This window comes from Rosa chinensis, chromosome 6, assembly GCF_002994745.2.
Source record: "Rosa chinensis cultivar Old Blush chromosome 6, RchiOBHm-V2, whole genome shotgun sequence".
Taxonomy (NCBI): domain Eukaryota; kingdom Viridiplantae; phylum Streptophyta; class Magnoliopsida; order Rosales; family Rosaceae; genus Rosa; species Rosa chinensis.
Window position 1 is genome coordinate 50,437,357 of NC_037093.1, and position 15,196 is coordinate 50,452,552.

General features: G+C 38.3%; 1 protein-coding gene across 1 annotated transcript; it reads left to right on the forward strand.

The window, feature by feature from the left end:
* The first annotated feature begins 893 nt into the window (after positions 1 to 893).
* On the forward strand, positions 894 to 5,021 carry LOC112169856 (probable leucine-rich repeat receptor-like protein kinase At1g35710). The gene is made up of 2 exons (XM_024306919.2): positions 894 to 4,298; positions 4,437 to 5,021. Exons 1-2 carry the CDS (start codon positions 1,061 to 1,063, stop codon positions 4,790 to 4,792), a joined length of 3,594 nt encoding a protein of 1,197 aa, XP_024162687.1. The 5' UTR covers positions 894 to 1,060; the 3' UTR covers positions 4,793 to 5,021.
* Positions 5,022 to 15,196: the final 10,175 nt, after the last annotated feature.

Genomic DNA, 15,196 nt, shown 5'->3' on the forward strand with positions numbered 1-15,196 from the left:
AACTGAATTGTAGATTGAAATCGGTGTAAGTTACCAGACTAATTAAAGTCTAGTTCTGGGTATGGAGACCTGGGTATTGCCATTAATAATTCAGTAAAGGTCCTACCGATTTAGATCTAACTCCCACAAAATGGAATGAAGGATTTGGAGTGATGTGACAGAGTTGGGACAGAAAAAAATGGGATAGGTGGTCATCTCCTCTATTTCAATTTAAATGAATTAAGAGCATCTCCAACAGAATACTTATTTCAAAAAAAATTTGAAATTTAACTAGTTTTAGACTAAGTTTGATCTCCAGCAGACTAGCTAAACAAAAGCTAAATTTAGCTTTAGCTAAAAGACCTAGCTATATTTAGCTAGAGAGGAGAGAGAATTTAACTAAAAGTTAAATTTAACTTGAGATTTAGGTATTTGCTGGAGCATAACTCAATATTCAACTAGCTATATTCCAATTTTAGCTACTTTTAGCTATCAAGATAGCTATCACTGTTGGAGATGCTCTAAATGGGTAATCATTAAAGACCTATTAACTAGAAAACCATTATAAAAAAAGTTTGTACGTGGCCACTTTCTTGACTAAATTAAGGTACGTGGAAACTTTTCTTTTTTAATATTTATTTATTTATTTTCTGAGCGACAATTTTTTTTCACCCCACTCCTCTCGTTATGTTATTGAAATTTAAACTCATAACCTCTGCGATGTTAATTAGACCAGCTAATAACAAGCCACGACTCACCTACGGGACCAATTAATTGATGCAAAGGACCAGTTAACTGATGCAAAGTGATATCAGTTGTCGGTCAGGAATTTCTGGTCTTACTGGCGGCTAACAAATTGAGAAGGTTAAAAACATGAAAAGTGTGGAACACGGGGCACTCTCATAAGTGGAGTTACAAACTTACAATTGCTTTCAAAAACAAAAACGGCAGGTCAAGCGGGACTGACCTATTAAATGAATTTCCCACGTCATTTTAAGTCTCTTCAAAACTATTCACAGAACTCCCAAAATCAGCCTCTTATTTCAAAATCTATAAGCTCCTGGTGTAGATTCCTTCTTCTATGCAGCTTTATTGGATAGAGCACAACATCATGAAAGCAGCTCAGGAGACTACTCTGCGTCTCCTCCTCCTCCATATTTTCTTGCTCTTTTTGCTTCCATTGGAGGCCACGTCATCACAAATAATACAAGCTGAAGCTCTCCTAAAATGGAAGAACAGCTTTACTTCTTCACCACCTTCTCTGAATTCATGGTCGCTCACAAAGGTGTGCAATTGGACTGCCATTGTCTGCGACTGCAATACCAAAACAGTTTCTGAAATTCACCTTGCAAACTTCAACATCACTGCAACTCTAACGCAGTTCAACTTCGACAAGTTTCTCAATCTCACCCATTTCAACCTCAATGGCAACAATTTCTCAGGGCCTATACCATCTGCCATTGGCAACCTCACCAACCTCACAACTTTGGATTTGGGCAACAATCTTTTTGCACAGGAAGTTCCTGTGGAGATGGGCAATCTCAAAAAGGTACAATATCTGCTTCTTGGAAGTAACTACTTAGAGCCTGCCGATTGGTCTAAATTTTCAGGCTTTCCTGTGTTGACTTTCCTTGATCTTTCTATGAACAAACTAGACTCAAAATTTCCAGAATTTATATCTGAATGTAGGAACTTGACATTCCTAGATTTGTCTCACAATGCTTTGACTGGCCAAATACCAGAAGTGGTATTTACCAATCTGGTCAAGCTTGAATATCTCAATCTCACCAGTAACCAATTCCAAGGGCCAATGCCATATAACTTTCCCAACCTCAAACACCTTTATTTGGGATTGAACGACTTTAGTGGTCCAATTCCTGAAGACATAGGTCTGTTATCTGGTCTGGAAATTTTTGAAGTGCTTAACAATTCCCTTGAAGGGAAAATCCCATCCTCCATAGGCCAACTCAAGGAGCTTCAGCACCTTGATTTTTCAGCAAATTCATTAAACTCTTCAATCCCTTCTGAGCTTGGTTCATGTACCAACCTCACTTTCTTGGCCTTGGCTGTGAACAAACTCAGTGGGGAATTGCCTCTGTCCTTGTCAAAATTGACCGACTTGGTGAATTTGGGTTTATCTGATAATCAATTTACTGGGCCAATCTTGCCTTCTCTGGTTTCCAATTGGACTGCAATAGCCTCTATTCAATTCCAAAACAATAGCTTCAGTGGCAACATTCCAGCAGAAATTGGCCTATTGACAAATCTTAATATCCTCTTTCTGTACAAAAATAATTTCACCGGCCCAATTCCCTCAGAGATAGGAAACTTGCAAGCTATGACAAGTTTGGATCTGTCGGGAAACCAGCTCTCCGGGCCTATTCCTATGGCATTCTGGAATCTCACTAATCTTCAAAGTGTACAGCTTTTCTCCAATAACCTCCGTGGCACAATCCCGCCAGAGATTGGAAACATGAGTTCCATGGTTAAATTTGATGTCAGCAGAAACCAACTTCAGGGGAAGTTGCCAAAAACTATTTCTCTCCTTAGAAAACTAGAGGGGTTTTCTGTTTTAATTAATAGGTTTTCGGGGACCGTTCCCAGTGATTTCGGGAAGTATAGTCCTAACTTGACAGTTGTTAACTTCGCGGAGAACAGCTTCTCTGGAGAGTTGCCGCCAGACTTGTGTAGTGGATTTGCCTTGCAGATATTCTCAGTGCAGTTCAACGACTTCACAGGGCCATTACCTGGGTGCTTGAGAAATTGTACTGCATTAACAAGAGTGCGGCTTGATGAGAACCAATTCACCGGGGAGATTACCAACGCATTTGGTGTTCATCCTAGCCTCAAAGTAATATATCTAAGTCAGAACAAGTTCGTTGGTCAACTCTCGCCACAATGGGGAGAATGCAAAAACATCACGGATATGAAAATGGACGGAAATAGAATTTCTGGTCAAATCCCACCTGAGCTTGGCCAGTTGACACAGTTGCAGTGTCTGACTCTAAGCTCTAATGAATTCAGTGGGGAATTTCCAGTTTCCATTGGGAATCTAAGCTTGTTGTTTACTCTTAATCTCAGCAGGAACCACTTGACGGGAACTTTCCCTCATGTTTTAGGCAAATTGACTAAGCTCGAGCTTCTTGATTTGTCTGATAATAATTTTACAGGGGTATTACCAGTCGACCCTGGAACGTTTCAGAGGTTAACAAGCTTGAACACAAGCCACAACAAATTATCAGGTGGAATACCTGAGGAGATTGGTAATCTACACCTGCGGTATCTGTTGGACTTAAGCAGCAATTCGTTCTCGGGATCACTACCGTTGAACCTTGCCAAGCTTATAATGCTGGAGATTCTTAATGTCTCGCATAACCAACTCTCCGGGAATATCTCATCAACATTTTCCAGAATGGTTAGTCTTGTCGGCATTGATTTTTCTTACAACAACTTGACAGGTCCAATCCCAACTGGTGGCATTTTCCAAAAGAAGCTTCCGATTAATGCTTTCATTGGAAATAGTGGTTTGTGTGGTGAAACAGAGGGACTAACTCCATGCACTTCGGGTCCCGTAAAGTCCAACAAGAAAATTCTTGTTGGCGTCCTTGTTCCCATTTTTGCTATATTGCTGATGGTGACCATATCTGCTGTAATCCTTAAGTTCTGCAAGAAATCAAAGCTTGGAGAAATCGATCATCCTAAGGTGTCTAAAAGTTTTGATTCAATTATTTGGGGAAGACATGGTAAACTGACATTTTCTGAAATCATCACTGCCACCGAGAACTTTGATGAAAAGTACCTCATTGGAAGAGGAGGTTTTGGAAGTGTCTACAAGGCTGTATTGGACAGAGGCAAAGTCGTTGCAGTTAAGAAATTGAATATGTCAGAACATTCTAATGACGACATTGCAGAATTGAATCGCAAGAGTTTTGAGAATGAGATAAGAACTTTGACAGAAGTGAAGCACAAAAATGTAATAAAACTTTATGGGTTCTGCTCCTGGAAGGGGTGCTTGCACTTGGTGTATGAATATGCAGAGAGAGGCAGTTTGAAAATGGTATTGTATGGAGTGGAGGGGGAAGCAGAAGTACTTGGGTGGGGCACGAGGGTGAAAGTTGTGCAAGGAATAGCTCATGCTATTTCTCACTTGCATAATGATTGCTCTCACCCAATCATTCACCGCGACATAACTTTGAGCAACATATTACTAGATCGAGCTTTCGTGCCACGCCTATCTGACTTTGGAATAGCAAGACTATTGAGCTCAGATTCCTCAAACTGGACTGCTGTAGCGGGGTCTTATGGCTACATGGCTCCAGGTATCAGTCATTCAATAAACTTATAAACTTTGTATTTTATTTACGCAGATGTTTATACTCACCCAATAGCATTAGTGTTCTATGTACGCATATGATGGGAAAATGTTGGTTGATTTTGTTATTTTAACGAGCATGCAGAGCTCGCATTCACAATGCACGTGACAGAGAAGTGTGATGTATACAGCTTTGGAGTGGTGGCATTAGAAATCATGATGGGAAGGCATCCAGGAGAGCTACTGAATTCTCTATCGGAAAATGGAGATATGCTTTTGAAGGATTTGCTAGACCAGCGACTTCGGTCTCCTTCAAGTCAATTAGCAGTGCGAGTGGTTTCCTTGGCAACGATGGCCTTGGCCTGCACCAGCACTAATCCCGATTCACGACCCACCATGCATTATGTGGCGAAAGAACTATCATCCACTAGGACCCGGACTAGCCTCTCTGAGCCGTTAGGCACAATAACCATCAATGAGTTGGCAGGTTTTCATAACTAGAAGTGGCTGAAATAAAAAAGGGGTTTAACAAGTAACAACTAAATCCCTTCTCCAAAATTGACAGTCTTGCATTTCCACTAGTTTCTAGTTATTTGGTGTATAAATGTATTATTATAGTGCCAGCAATTTAAGGTATAATAAGTAGTATTTCTGTTGATGTAAAACTCAAATAACTGGTACAGTTGTACTATAACTGAAGTTAGTTCTGCTCATCATGTCTTGTGCAATAAATTACAATTACAATTTTTTGTGGGTTGCTTTCATTTTTGTTCTAGATTCCCTCTTGACATTTTCGGGATCACAGTGTAAGGTAGCAAGATATAGTCTTTCTGTTGGTATACAACTAAAGCAATTGTACAACTATATATATAGCTAGGTTGCACAATTTCACTATAGATTATAAGTTGGCCATGGTTAAGTCTCGAGAGAAGTTGATTAAACTTCATCCATCAGAGTAACAGAAACCTCTCTATAGATTGAAGTCTTGCTGTCCAGGACAAAAAGTAGAAACTGCTAATTGGAAAAGCAACTGGATATGTTATGAATTTATGTTAGGAGATCACAACTATTAGGTACTAGCTGCTTGTTCATATTTAGCAGTTTGGTTCACAGATCATGATCAAGATAACCATGTATATGCTAACCCTCTAGCAAGGCTCTTCTAGTGTCTAGTTGCAATGCTACTATGAAGGGTTGAATTCTAGGACTAGCTCTGACTTAATTGGTTACTATACTCAATTTGTTTAATATTCTAATCCTCACTATATTAAACTCAACACTTCAACAATCTCAGTAGTCAGTGTGATAGAAAAGCAGAAGAGTTGTAGCCACTTGATTTCATTTATATATAATGGTGTAAGGGTATAGGCTCACAACATCGTTCACTGGGAGATAACTCTGAGCTACCTATTACTACAGCTGGCCTCAGTGCCACAGCTGTCAGGTGAAAATCATGTGGAAAAGTAACTCATATGTGCTAAATGTGTTGCCAGTGAATAGTATTGCAAAGTGTTTGATCTAAAACAGAGTTCATAATTACAAATTTATAAGTTAGTCTGCAAGCCATAATAGGGAAACTGTTGAAGCACTAGTACTAGGGAAACACTAGTACAACTTACTGTAAGATTTTGTATAAGCAGAAACTGTTGAAATATTGCTCTTCATAAACAGCGGAGAATTTCTACTTGAGCGGTACTAGTACAGTTGACATGTTTGCACTTAAAGGTAACTAACACCAAAAACTTCTCATCCCAATGCCACAACAATTAAACTGGACCTATTGATTAAAATTCAAGATTGTAAAAATTTATCGATGAGATTGTTGAGTCAAACAAAACAGAGAAGAAGAGTCACAGTGGTATTACAATGAAATAACTTTTACATTTTATATGGCAGGAAAGCCCTAGCCTCCTTTTATAGGAGTCAAGCCAGACTAAGCTCCTAAAGCGTAGTCAGGCAGTTTATTTAGTTATTCTGATCTCTATTATTTCAGTCTACTGCTGAGCTCTAGTTAACTTGATATCATTAGTAGAAGTAGCCCTATAAAATCCAGAAGAACACTTCAATTTATAATCTGATGCATCATTAATTTAAGTAGCATGCAAGAAGAAACCCCAAATTGTAAAGGTCAAGTTCCAACCCCATCAAATCAAGCTCAACCTCAAACTAGTCAATGTATCGATGTCTATGAGAAAGATATCCATCTATTTATTAGACATGAAGATTATCGAGGAGAATTGGCCACTGGTGCTCAAATTTGAAACAAAGCCCAATTAGTTTCATATCAAAATTGAACTCCCAATCTAAATATTGACCTCTCATATACAACCAACTGTTCCCCAAGAATTACCAGAGCTCAATTATGAAACTGAAACTAAACTAAGATTATAAATATTAATATTCACCAGAGACAAATGGAAAGAACAATAGAATTTACCTTATATAATTGATCGGGGTTTATTGTGTCTGGGGTGAGAGAGCTGTTGTTACGGTTTATTTGGTAAAGGAGGAGCTGTTCGACGGAAAAGAGGAGCTTGTCGGTCTCAGTGGTAGGTTCCGGTAAGCGGACCTCTTCAAAGTCGGCGGAGGAGCTCGTCGGTGTCGGCGGTAGGTTCCAGTTCGAGGAGCTGCAAAGCTTGGGCGAGAGAGAGGTGATGTTTGGGAAAAAGAGGGAAAATGAATTAGGGATGTTTTGTTGGGTGCGTCTGGGCGTACGATACGCCCGGCGCGTGTTGTTTTGTTGGTAGAAAATTTGGCCAAAAGAAAAAAAAAAAAAAAAACAGAGGAAAAAATAATTGGGCTGGTGCCAAATGTAATACAGTGACGTTCATGTGTTTGTGATGGGATACAGAAACTAAAGAGCAGAAAAGGAAGATGCAATAATATCAAAACATAGTTATATTTCTCTGATAGTCCAAAATGGATTGCAATAAAGCATATAAACAGAGAAGGGGGTCCTTGATAATAAGGTAGGTGGCTATTCTAGATGGCTGACAAAATGGATGTCCTTAGCATTTCAACAAAATAAAGAGGTAATTATAAAGTAGCTTAGTCGGTGCAGTCTCAACAGTTTGCCACGGGCTGTTTCCGTTGTATGATCTTTTTTTTTTTCTTTTTTTTTTGTAAAATACATATATAAATAAATTTTACGAAAGCAAGACAAAAATTCGTCTCAATTGATTACAAAGTCACTACGGTAAAGATTTTCCGTGGCAAATAACAAGACTTAATCTCGACGGAACATTTTCCGTAGTAATAGGGTCTCAATTGCAACAACAACTGTTGCTGAAGTAAAAAAGCGAAGCAATTACAATTCTTTTTAGTAGTGCAGGAAGTGTAAGTTCATGATACAAGCAGAGTATGTTTCATATAAATATTACAATACCCAAGCAACTATCTCACAAACAACTCAAAGCAAAGTCTAGTTCACACAAAAAATTAAAAAAAATGGATACACTGAACAGACAACAACAATCACAAAGCAATCTCACAAACCATGAGGCGTACGAGAAGAAGAGTAAGCACCTGCAATAATCAATGTACCGTAAAACTTTCAGGGAAAAAATAAAATATGATATTTTAAAATATTTTTATATTCTGTCTTGCCCGTTACATTAAAATTCGGTCTATCAATGATTTTGGTACATTTTCATACAACAACTATTATGTCATCGTGAAGGGTCGAACTAGAAAAAGTTTAAATAAGTACAAGAAAACTGATTATGTCACTAAAATAATTTTTTTTTTAGAAAGAGATAATTTTATTAACTTATCCATGGCAGAAGGCACGTACATCATATGCTGTCTTACACCTAAAACCTAGATGGTCTAAGCTACCAAACACATGATAGGTAACCTTCACTGTGAACAAAGTGAGCACAATATTTAGACCTAGCCATATGAAGGCAAATCCAACACTACCTAAATCCTTACTAGAGGAACCCTAATCGCCTAGAGATCTCAATTGATATACAATTAGAGAAACTAAACTTAAATAGCAACAGACTTGAAGCTTCAAATGCTAGGTACTGAAGAAAGAAAGCATAGAGCGGCTTTCCTTTGCCCTTATCCTTAGGGCTAACCTCCTGGGTCCGAAATTCAAATTCCTGGAGAAGTGAAGCCTAACATATGATCCCTAACTTGGGCCTAGCAGCAGCCCAACTCCTTAGCCAAGTTTGATCTGGGCACCTAGCACACCAACTCATGGCTTCCAAATGGCTGCCATTGACCACCGTCGTCTGCCCACAACAAAACCACAGCCAACTGCCTCCCTGGAATAGCAGATCAACCTAGAAACTGACCAGCCAAACTAGCGATGACGTCGGCGCCGTCTGCATCAAGGTTGTCTCGATCCAGCGCAGCCACCATAGCCATTGGAGTTCTCCAACCCAGAAGCCAACCAGAATCCATGCCACCACCCCTGGATCCCATAAAATTCTTGGAGCAATTATACCCAACAAGACGGGCATCCACATCTCGGCAAGAATAGCCAACACCGAAATCAGATGGAAGGAGAGAAAGGAAGGGGTAGCTTTTGCCTCAAAAAGTCGAACATCTCAAAGAACAAGGAAGCCGTGAGGCCTCCTCCTGTGCACTGCCAACGAAGGCAAGCAAATTTGCCTACAACGATGGAGAGTAGGGAAGCGGCGACCATGGTCGTGCTTGGTTGGCTCAACGCTCTGCATTGCGTCGCTAGATGTCACTAAAATAAATAGTCACGTATTCATTGTGGAAAGTACGGATCAAGTACTTTTTTCATTTTGAATTTTTGAGTTTTTTAATTAAAATTTGAGTTATCAAACTTAAATTACATGAGAAAATTAGACAACCAGCGAATAGAAACTCGCCAAGTGTACAAGCTTTAGAAAAATGCAAGAAACTTTGTGGTATTGGCTGTTACTTACTCCCAAAAACAGAGTCCTGACTTCTACCATAAGCATTTCATTCAATGAACCCTCCCGGCCTTTCATGGCTTCAGAACCAGCAGCAACTAAAACCCCAACTCTTGCATTGAAATATTATAGCACAATGTCACTGGAAATCTCAGACGCCTCCTCTCCTGAAGTGGTTGCCTGTCAAATCTTTACACAAATGCAGAGCAGTATGCAAATCATGGCATGGAAAAACCATCCAATCCAACAACCAAAATGACGACGCTCACCTCCTCCTATCCAATGTGGGAAGCATGCAGCAAATTTCCTTAGGTACGGGTCTTTGTTCGAATGATTGCAACTTTGCTTTATGTGTACACGAGAAATGCTACTATTACAACAACTTCGATTTTGGGTTTAAGATTGTTGACCTCTTAGCATCCCACATACAACTAAGCTTTGCTCATAAACTCAAGAGAGTGCAACTTTTCCATCTTTCTTAGACATGTTGAGATGTTCAATTACCGAGATCGAGTTGTCCTTAGAACAGGCTGTATAAACTTGCCACTTTCTGGTATTTGGTATTTTGGCTAGTCAAGTCAGTTCGAGACAATTTGAGGAACGTCAAATTTCAACAATTGGATCTGAAATGTGCTCGAGAATACTCAACTTAGAACATTACCATCGATACATGAAGGTAAACCTCATATATCTCAAATACCCGAAGAACTATGAGGACTAAATATAGTTTTGAGTTGCATTTGTTGTACTTTCTTATCTGATTTTGAGTTTGTAATAGGGGTATTTCAAAATTGATGTCAAATGTCTGCCTTCGTATACTTGCAAGCATGAGTTACAAATCTTACTTGGAACATTGGAACATAATTAATAGTAACTTATTAAGAAACATGGTGTTAATTAACAAACTGCTTTCTTTTTTTTTTTTCTTTTTTTTTAAAGGAGGGCCAGTGCAGCTACCCTCAAACCTTGATTAATGAAATCATATAATATAAGGCTGCGAGTTCCTTACTTTGTCAAATGGTCGCTACCACCTAGCCACAGGGTGAAGATAAGTGTCATCGGATATAACCTCCGGCAGCAACATAAAAGGAAAGCTGTGCTTATGGTAATTATGCTACATTCTAATTGGGTACATATTGATTTATTTTTCCATTATGTCACCGCTATATCAAAGCAAATAGAGTAGTTAGTAGAGCACTCTTTGATAGTTGGTGCCTGATTGAATACATTTATTTGGTAGAGACTCTTGTTATTAATTATTTCAGGATGTTCTTTATATGCTAATTGTAATCAGGGGTTTAGGCTCAATGTCTTCCCTTGTATTCGACGATTTCATTAATTAAGAGTACTTGAGGGCATCCACACCAGCTCTTCATTCCAAAAAAAAAAAAAAATCAATAGATAATGCCAAATTTATATATGTATTGATGAATAGGTTGTGTAAACCAACTGAAATTGCTCAATTACTAAATTAAGCTCATAACTGTTTGCTTATATTTACCACCCCTGGGTTTGTTGATCTAAAATCAGAGTTCTGTGGTACATTTTTAATTTACTTACTTCAATTTCCAAAATATACTCAATTGTAAGTATTTATAGATTGTAGTATACACTTGAATAACCCTCAAGTTGATGAGCGGCAGATGCTGCAATGGCAAATGAAATCCGAACTCTTATTCGATACTTGATCAACGAAGTAAATACCATGCATGCAAAATTGCAAAGAAAAGCACAGTGAGGGGTGGAAATTTTTAAGAAAAATTTTAGGAAGAGACTCTGTTAGAAAAATCTCCTCAATGGTAGTTTAAGTGAGAAGGGATCTCCTCGTGGGAGATTCAAGTGAGGCGATATCTAATATAAAGCGATTCAAGTGAGAAGGGATCTATTCGAGGGAGATTCAAGTGAGGAAAAATTTCCTCAAGATAGGATCTTAGTGAGGAAGGATCTCTTTGAGGATCAAATGAGGAGAAATCTCCTAAAAAAAAAGAACTTAGTGAGGAGGGATCTCCTCGAGGATGATTCAAGTGAGAAGAATTTCCCCAAGAATGATACAAGTGGGTTGAACATTGTGCGAAAAACAACACACCAAGAGGGCCTGATCATGCCATAATAAGTTGGGAGCATTCCTTAACTAAGAAGCAAACCATAAATAAAATCCCAAAGCATTCCTTAAGTTGAAATAGTACCTTTTGTCAATAAAAATTTTTTTTAAAAAAAATCATTCTCTTGTGTTCTTATTGGTAATTTAACATGTGTTAACAAATTTAACTATCACTAGAAAAAAAAAAAAAAAGTAAGGACCAAATGACAATTGGTTGGTTCTAGTTGGACCTTCAAAATCAATATTTGGACCTTTCTTATTTATTAAACCTCCAATTCACTTTTTTGAATACATAAAAAGCTAAGTGCACCTCCTTAATTTAAGCAAAACACCCTTGAACAATTAAATATGTATCTACAACGTTGTTGTTGTTGTTTTTTTGTTTCGAGCTCCCTACAAGGAAGCTAGAGAGGCCCAAAGATTCGATGGATTCTCGCCCAAGAAAGAAGGTGAGTTTGGCACAAAATAATCCATTAATCATCGATATAAATAATCCGTCTCATGAGAATATTTCAGATCATGATTATGTCCAAGAGACATCATTGGGGGACGCTCCAATGTCAGAACCAATTCCAGAGAATAGAAAGATCTCCATGAATTACACTAATGTACATGAGATGATGAATACAACTTCTATTTCTATTGATGATGTCTTTGCATATTCTGTTGCAAAAGGAATTATAAAGTATAATGATATCGAACCTCGCTCAGTTGAAGAATGTCAACAAAGAGCGGATTCGCCTAAATGGAAAGATGCGATCCAAGCTGAATTAGATTCACTAGCAAAGAGACAAGTATTTGGGCCTATAATGCAAACACATCCAAGTGTAAAGCGTGTTGGTCATAAATGGATCGCTGTTAGAAAGCATAATGAGAAAAATGAGGTTGTTAGATACAAAGCCCACCTTGTGGCTCAAGGTTTCTCACAACGCCCTGGAATTAACTACGAGGAGACATATTTTCCCGTAATGGACGTTATAACTTTCTGCTACCTTGTCAGTTTGGTAGTTTCCGAAAAACTTGACATGCAGCTTATGGATGTGGTTACAGCATATCTCTATGGGATCTAGATTCAAAAATATATATGAAGGTTCCAGATGGACTTCAATTATCCAAATCAAGTGGTTTTAAACCACAGAGCGCGTTTTCTATAAAGTTAAAACGCTCACTATATAGATTAAAACAATCCGGACATATGTGGTATAACCGTCTAAGTGACTACTTGATTGGGAAGGAATATATTAAAAACAAAATATGCCCATGCGTGTTCATTAAAAGGACAAGTTCTGAATTTACAATTGTAGCAGTTTATGTTGATGATATGAACCTAATTGGAACTCTAGATGAGTTAAAAGAAACTGCTAAGTACTTAAAATCTTAATTTGAGATGAAAGATCTTGGGAAACACGGCTTTGTCTTGGACTAGAACTCGAGCACCATAGTAATGGGTTTTTATCCATCAGTCAGCATATACTCAGAAATTACTAAGGCGCTTTAATGAAGATAAAGCAAAGCCTGTGAGTACTCCCATGATTGGCCATAGTCTTGAGCCTGGAAAATATCCATTCTGTCCAAAGGATGAGAACGAAGAATTATTGGAGGCCGAAGTGCCCTATCTAAGTGCAATAGATGCATTATTGTACTTAGCTCAATGCACAAGACCGGACATCTCATTTGCAGTAAACTTGTTAGCTAGACATACCTATGGGCCAACATACCGCCATTAGATTGGTGTAAAGACAATCTTTCGATACTTAACAGGTATGATTGATATGAGCTTATTTTATCCCTATAGAAAGAAGAGGATTGACAGAAGAATGAGATCGAACCTCATTAGCCAAAATGGCGCCGTCCAAAGTATGGTCGCCGGCTACCCTCCTCCCCTCCATCAAAATGACGGTGATGTTTTGATGGGTTTTGTTGATGCAGGGTACCTCTCTGACCCGCACAAAGGTCTCTCTCAAACAGGTTATGGCTTTACCATGGAAAGCACCGCGATATCTTAGAGGTCTACAAAACAGACCCTTGTTGCTACTTCCTTGAATCATGCAGAGATTATTGATCTACAGAAGCTGTGCTTGAATGCATATGGCTAAGGTCTGTAATTAGACATATTCGAGGAACTTGTGGTTTGAAGTCTACAACAGATGAACCTACATGCATTTATGAGGATAATGCAGCTTGTATTGAACAAATGAAGTTATGTTTCATCAAAGGCAACAACACCAAACATATATCACCTAAGTTATTTTATAATCAACAACAACAATCACTCCTAAAGATTGAAGCGAATCAAATCCGATCAGAGAATAATGTGGCGGACTTATTTACTAAGTCGTTACCTAAATCCACCTTCGAGAAACATGTGAAAAGCATCGGATTGAGAAAGTTATCCGAACTCCCATAATTGTAGTAATCAAGGGGAGATGTTAACATCAGGGGGAGGTATGATGTCTACATGTTTGATCTCAAAAAGTGAAGGACGTGTTGTACTCTTTTCTCCTCTTCGAGATTGTTTTTTTTCCCACATGGTTTTTATTACGCGAGCAAGGTTTTTAAAGAGGTAATGATCAAAGCGTCATCACCAAGTTTGAGCGGCACATGGGGGAGTGTTGAAGAATGTTGACTTTAATATGCCTTGTCAAACTAGGGTTAGTTCTATAGTTGTAATAGGAGAGATTTTCTACTCCAAGTTAGAATAGGAATCCTTGTACTCCAAGATTATGTACTCTGTAATCCCTATATATAGGGCTCTTATTATCAATGAATACACATGCACAACTATTCTCCTAATTCTATCTATAATCTCTCTACATTCCAATTTCTTTAAACAACATAAGGGTATTGTTGGAAAAGCTGTTGGGTGTAGTTAGATTTTATAGTTTTGGTGGGTGTAAAAAATTTGCTTGGTTTACATAGACATTTGCTGGGTATATTTAGAAATACCCTTTAATAAAGTCAGATGCTTTTTTTAACTCAAGCAAAACCATGAAGTCAATTTTCTTTAGGAGTTTTATGTTAATACTCGTGCAATATCATGGTCCAATTAGATGGAATTTTCCGGTTTGATAGAGTTTCTAGATACTTGATAGTAGAGTTTCTACATACTTGATAGTAGAACCTGATGTGGTTCCGTCAATACAAATGTCATCCATGAGCCAAAAGGGCCCAACCCTTAACCAAATTTTATGTCCATACCTCCGGGCTACAATGGATAGTGACCAATCTCGTGTGTAAAGATATAGCCCCGCCACCAACATTAAGATGAACCGCTTCATCCTCTTCGACACCTTATTCCAAAACAACCAAAACACTTGCAAGGACGATTCATCATCACATTGACAACTAGAAAGCACCGACAATAGAACACATAGTTCTCGGGGAAAACGCCATAAAGATGGCACAACAATACGAACAAGACACCAAACCAATGGCATCGACACTCCACTAAAACACCCAAACCCTCGTTCAAGGGAGAAGTGACTTATTAATCCTAACCACGAACTAATTAAAGAATAAAACCCTACTTATTAATCCTAACCACGAACTAATTAAAGAATAAAACCCTAAAAAAATAAAAAAATAAACTGCCACAATCAACTTTCCTTCTCCACAAAATCGGGTCAAGATTCACAGAAACAACCATAGTATAGTTGGGATTGAGATTGGTAAACTCGACCCCACTTAATTAACTTAACAGTTAAATGTGTCAAAAGTTGGAGTTACTGGAGAGTTGGGACAGGAAAAAAATGGGACAGGTATCTGTTCCTCTATTTCAATTTAGGGCTAATTACTGTTTAGTACCCTGTGGTTTTAGTCCAACATCAATTCAGTCCCTCGACTTTCAATTTCATCAAAAACACCCCTGTAATATCATTTTCTCATCCAATAAGTCCCTTCGTCGGGATTCCG

What these genes read in the sequence shown, in the direction of transcription:
- LOC112169856 (XM_024306919.2), top strand. Translation starts at nt 1,061, where the DNA reads ATGCAGCTTTATTGGATAGAGCACAACATCATGAAAGCAGCTCAGGAG. An exon ending in TTATGGCTACATGGCTCCAG is followed by an intron (nt 4,299 to 4,436) that starts GTATCAGTCATT and finishes ACGAGCATGCAG; the next exon opens with AGCTCGCATTCACAATGCAC.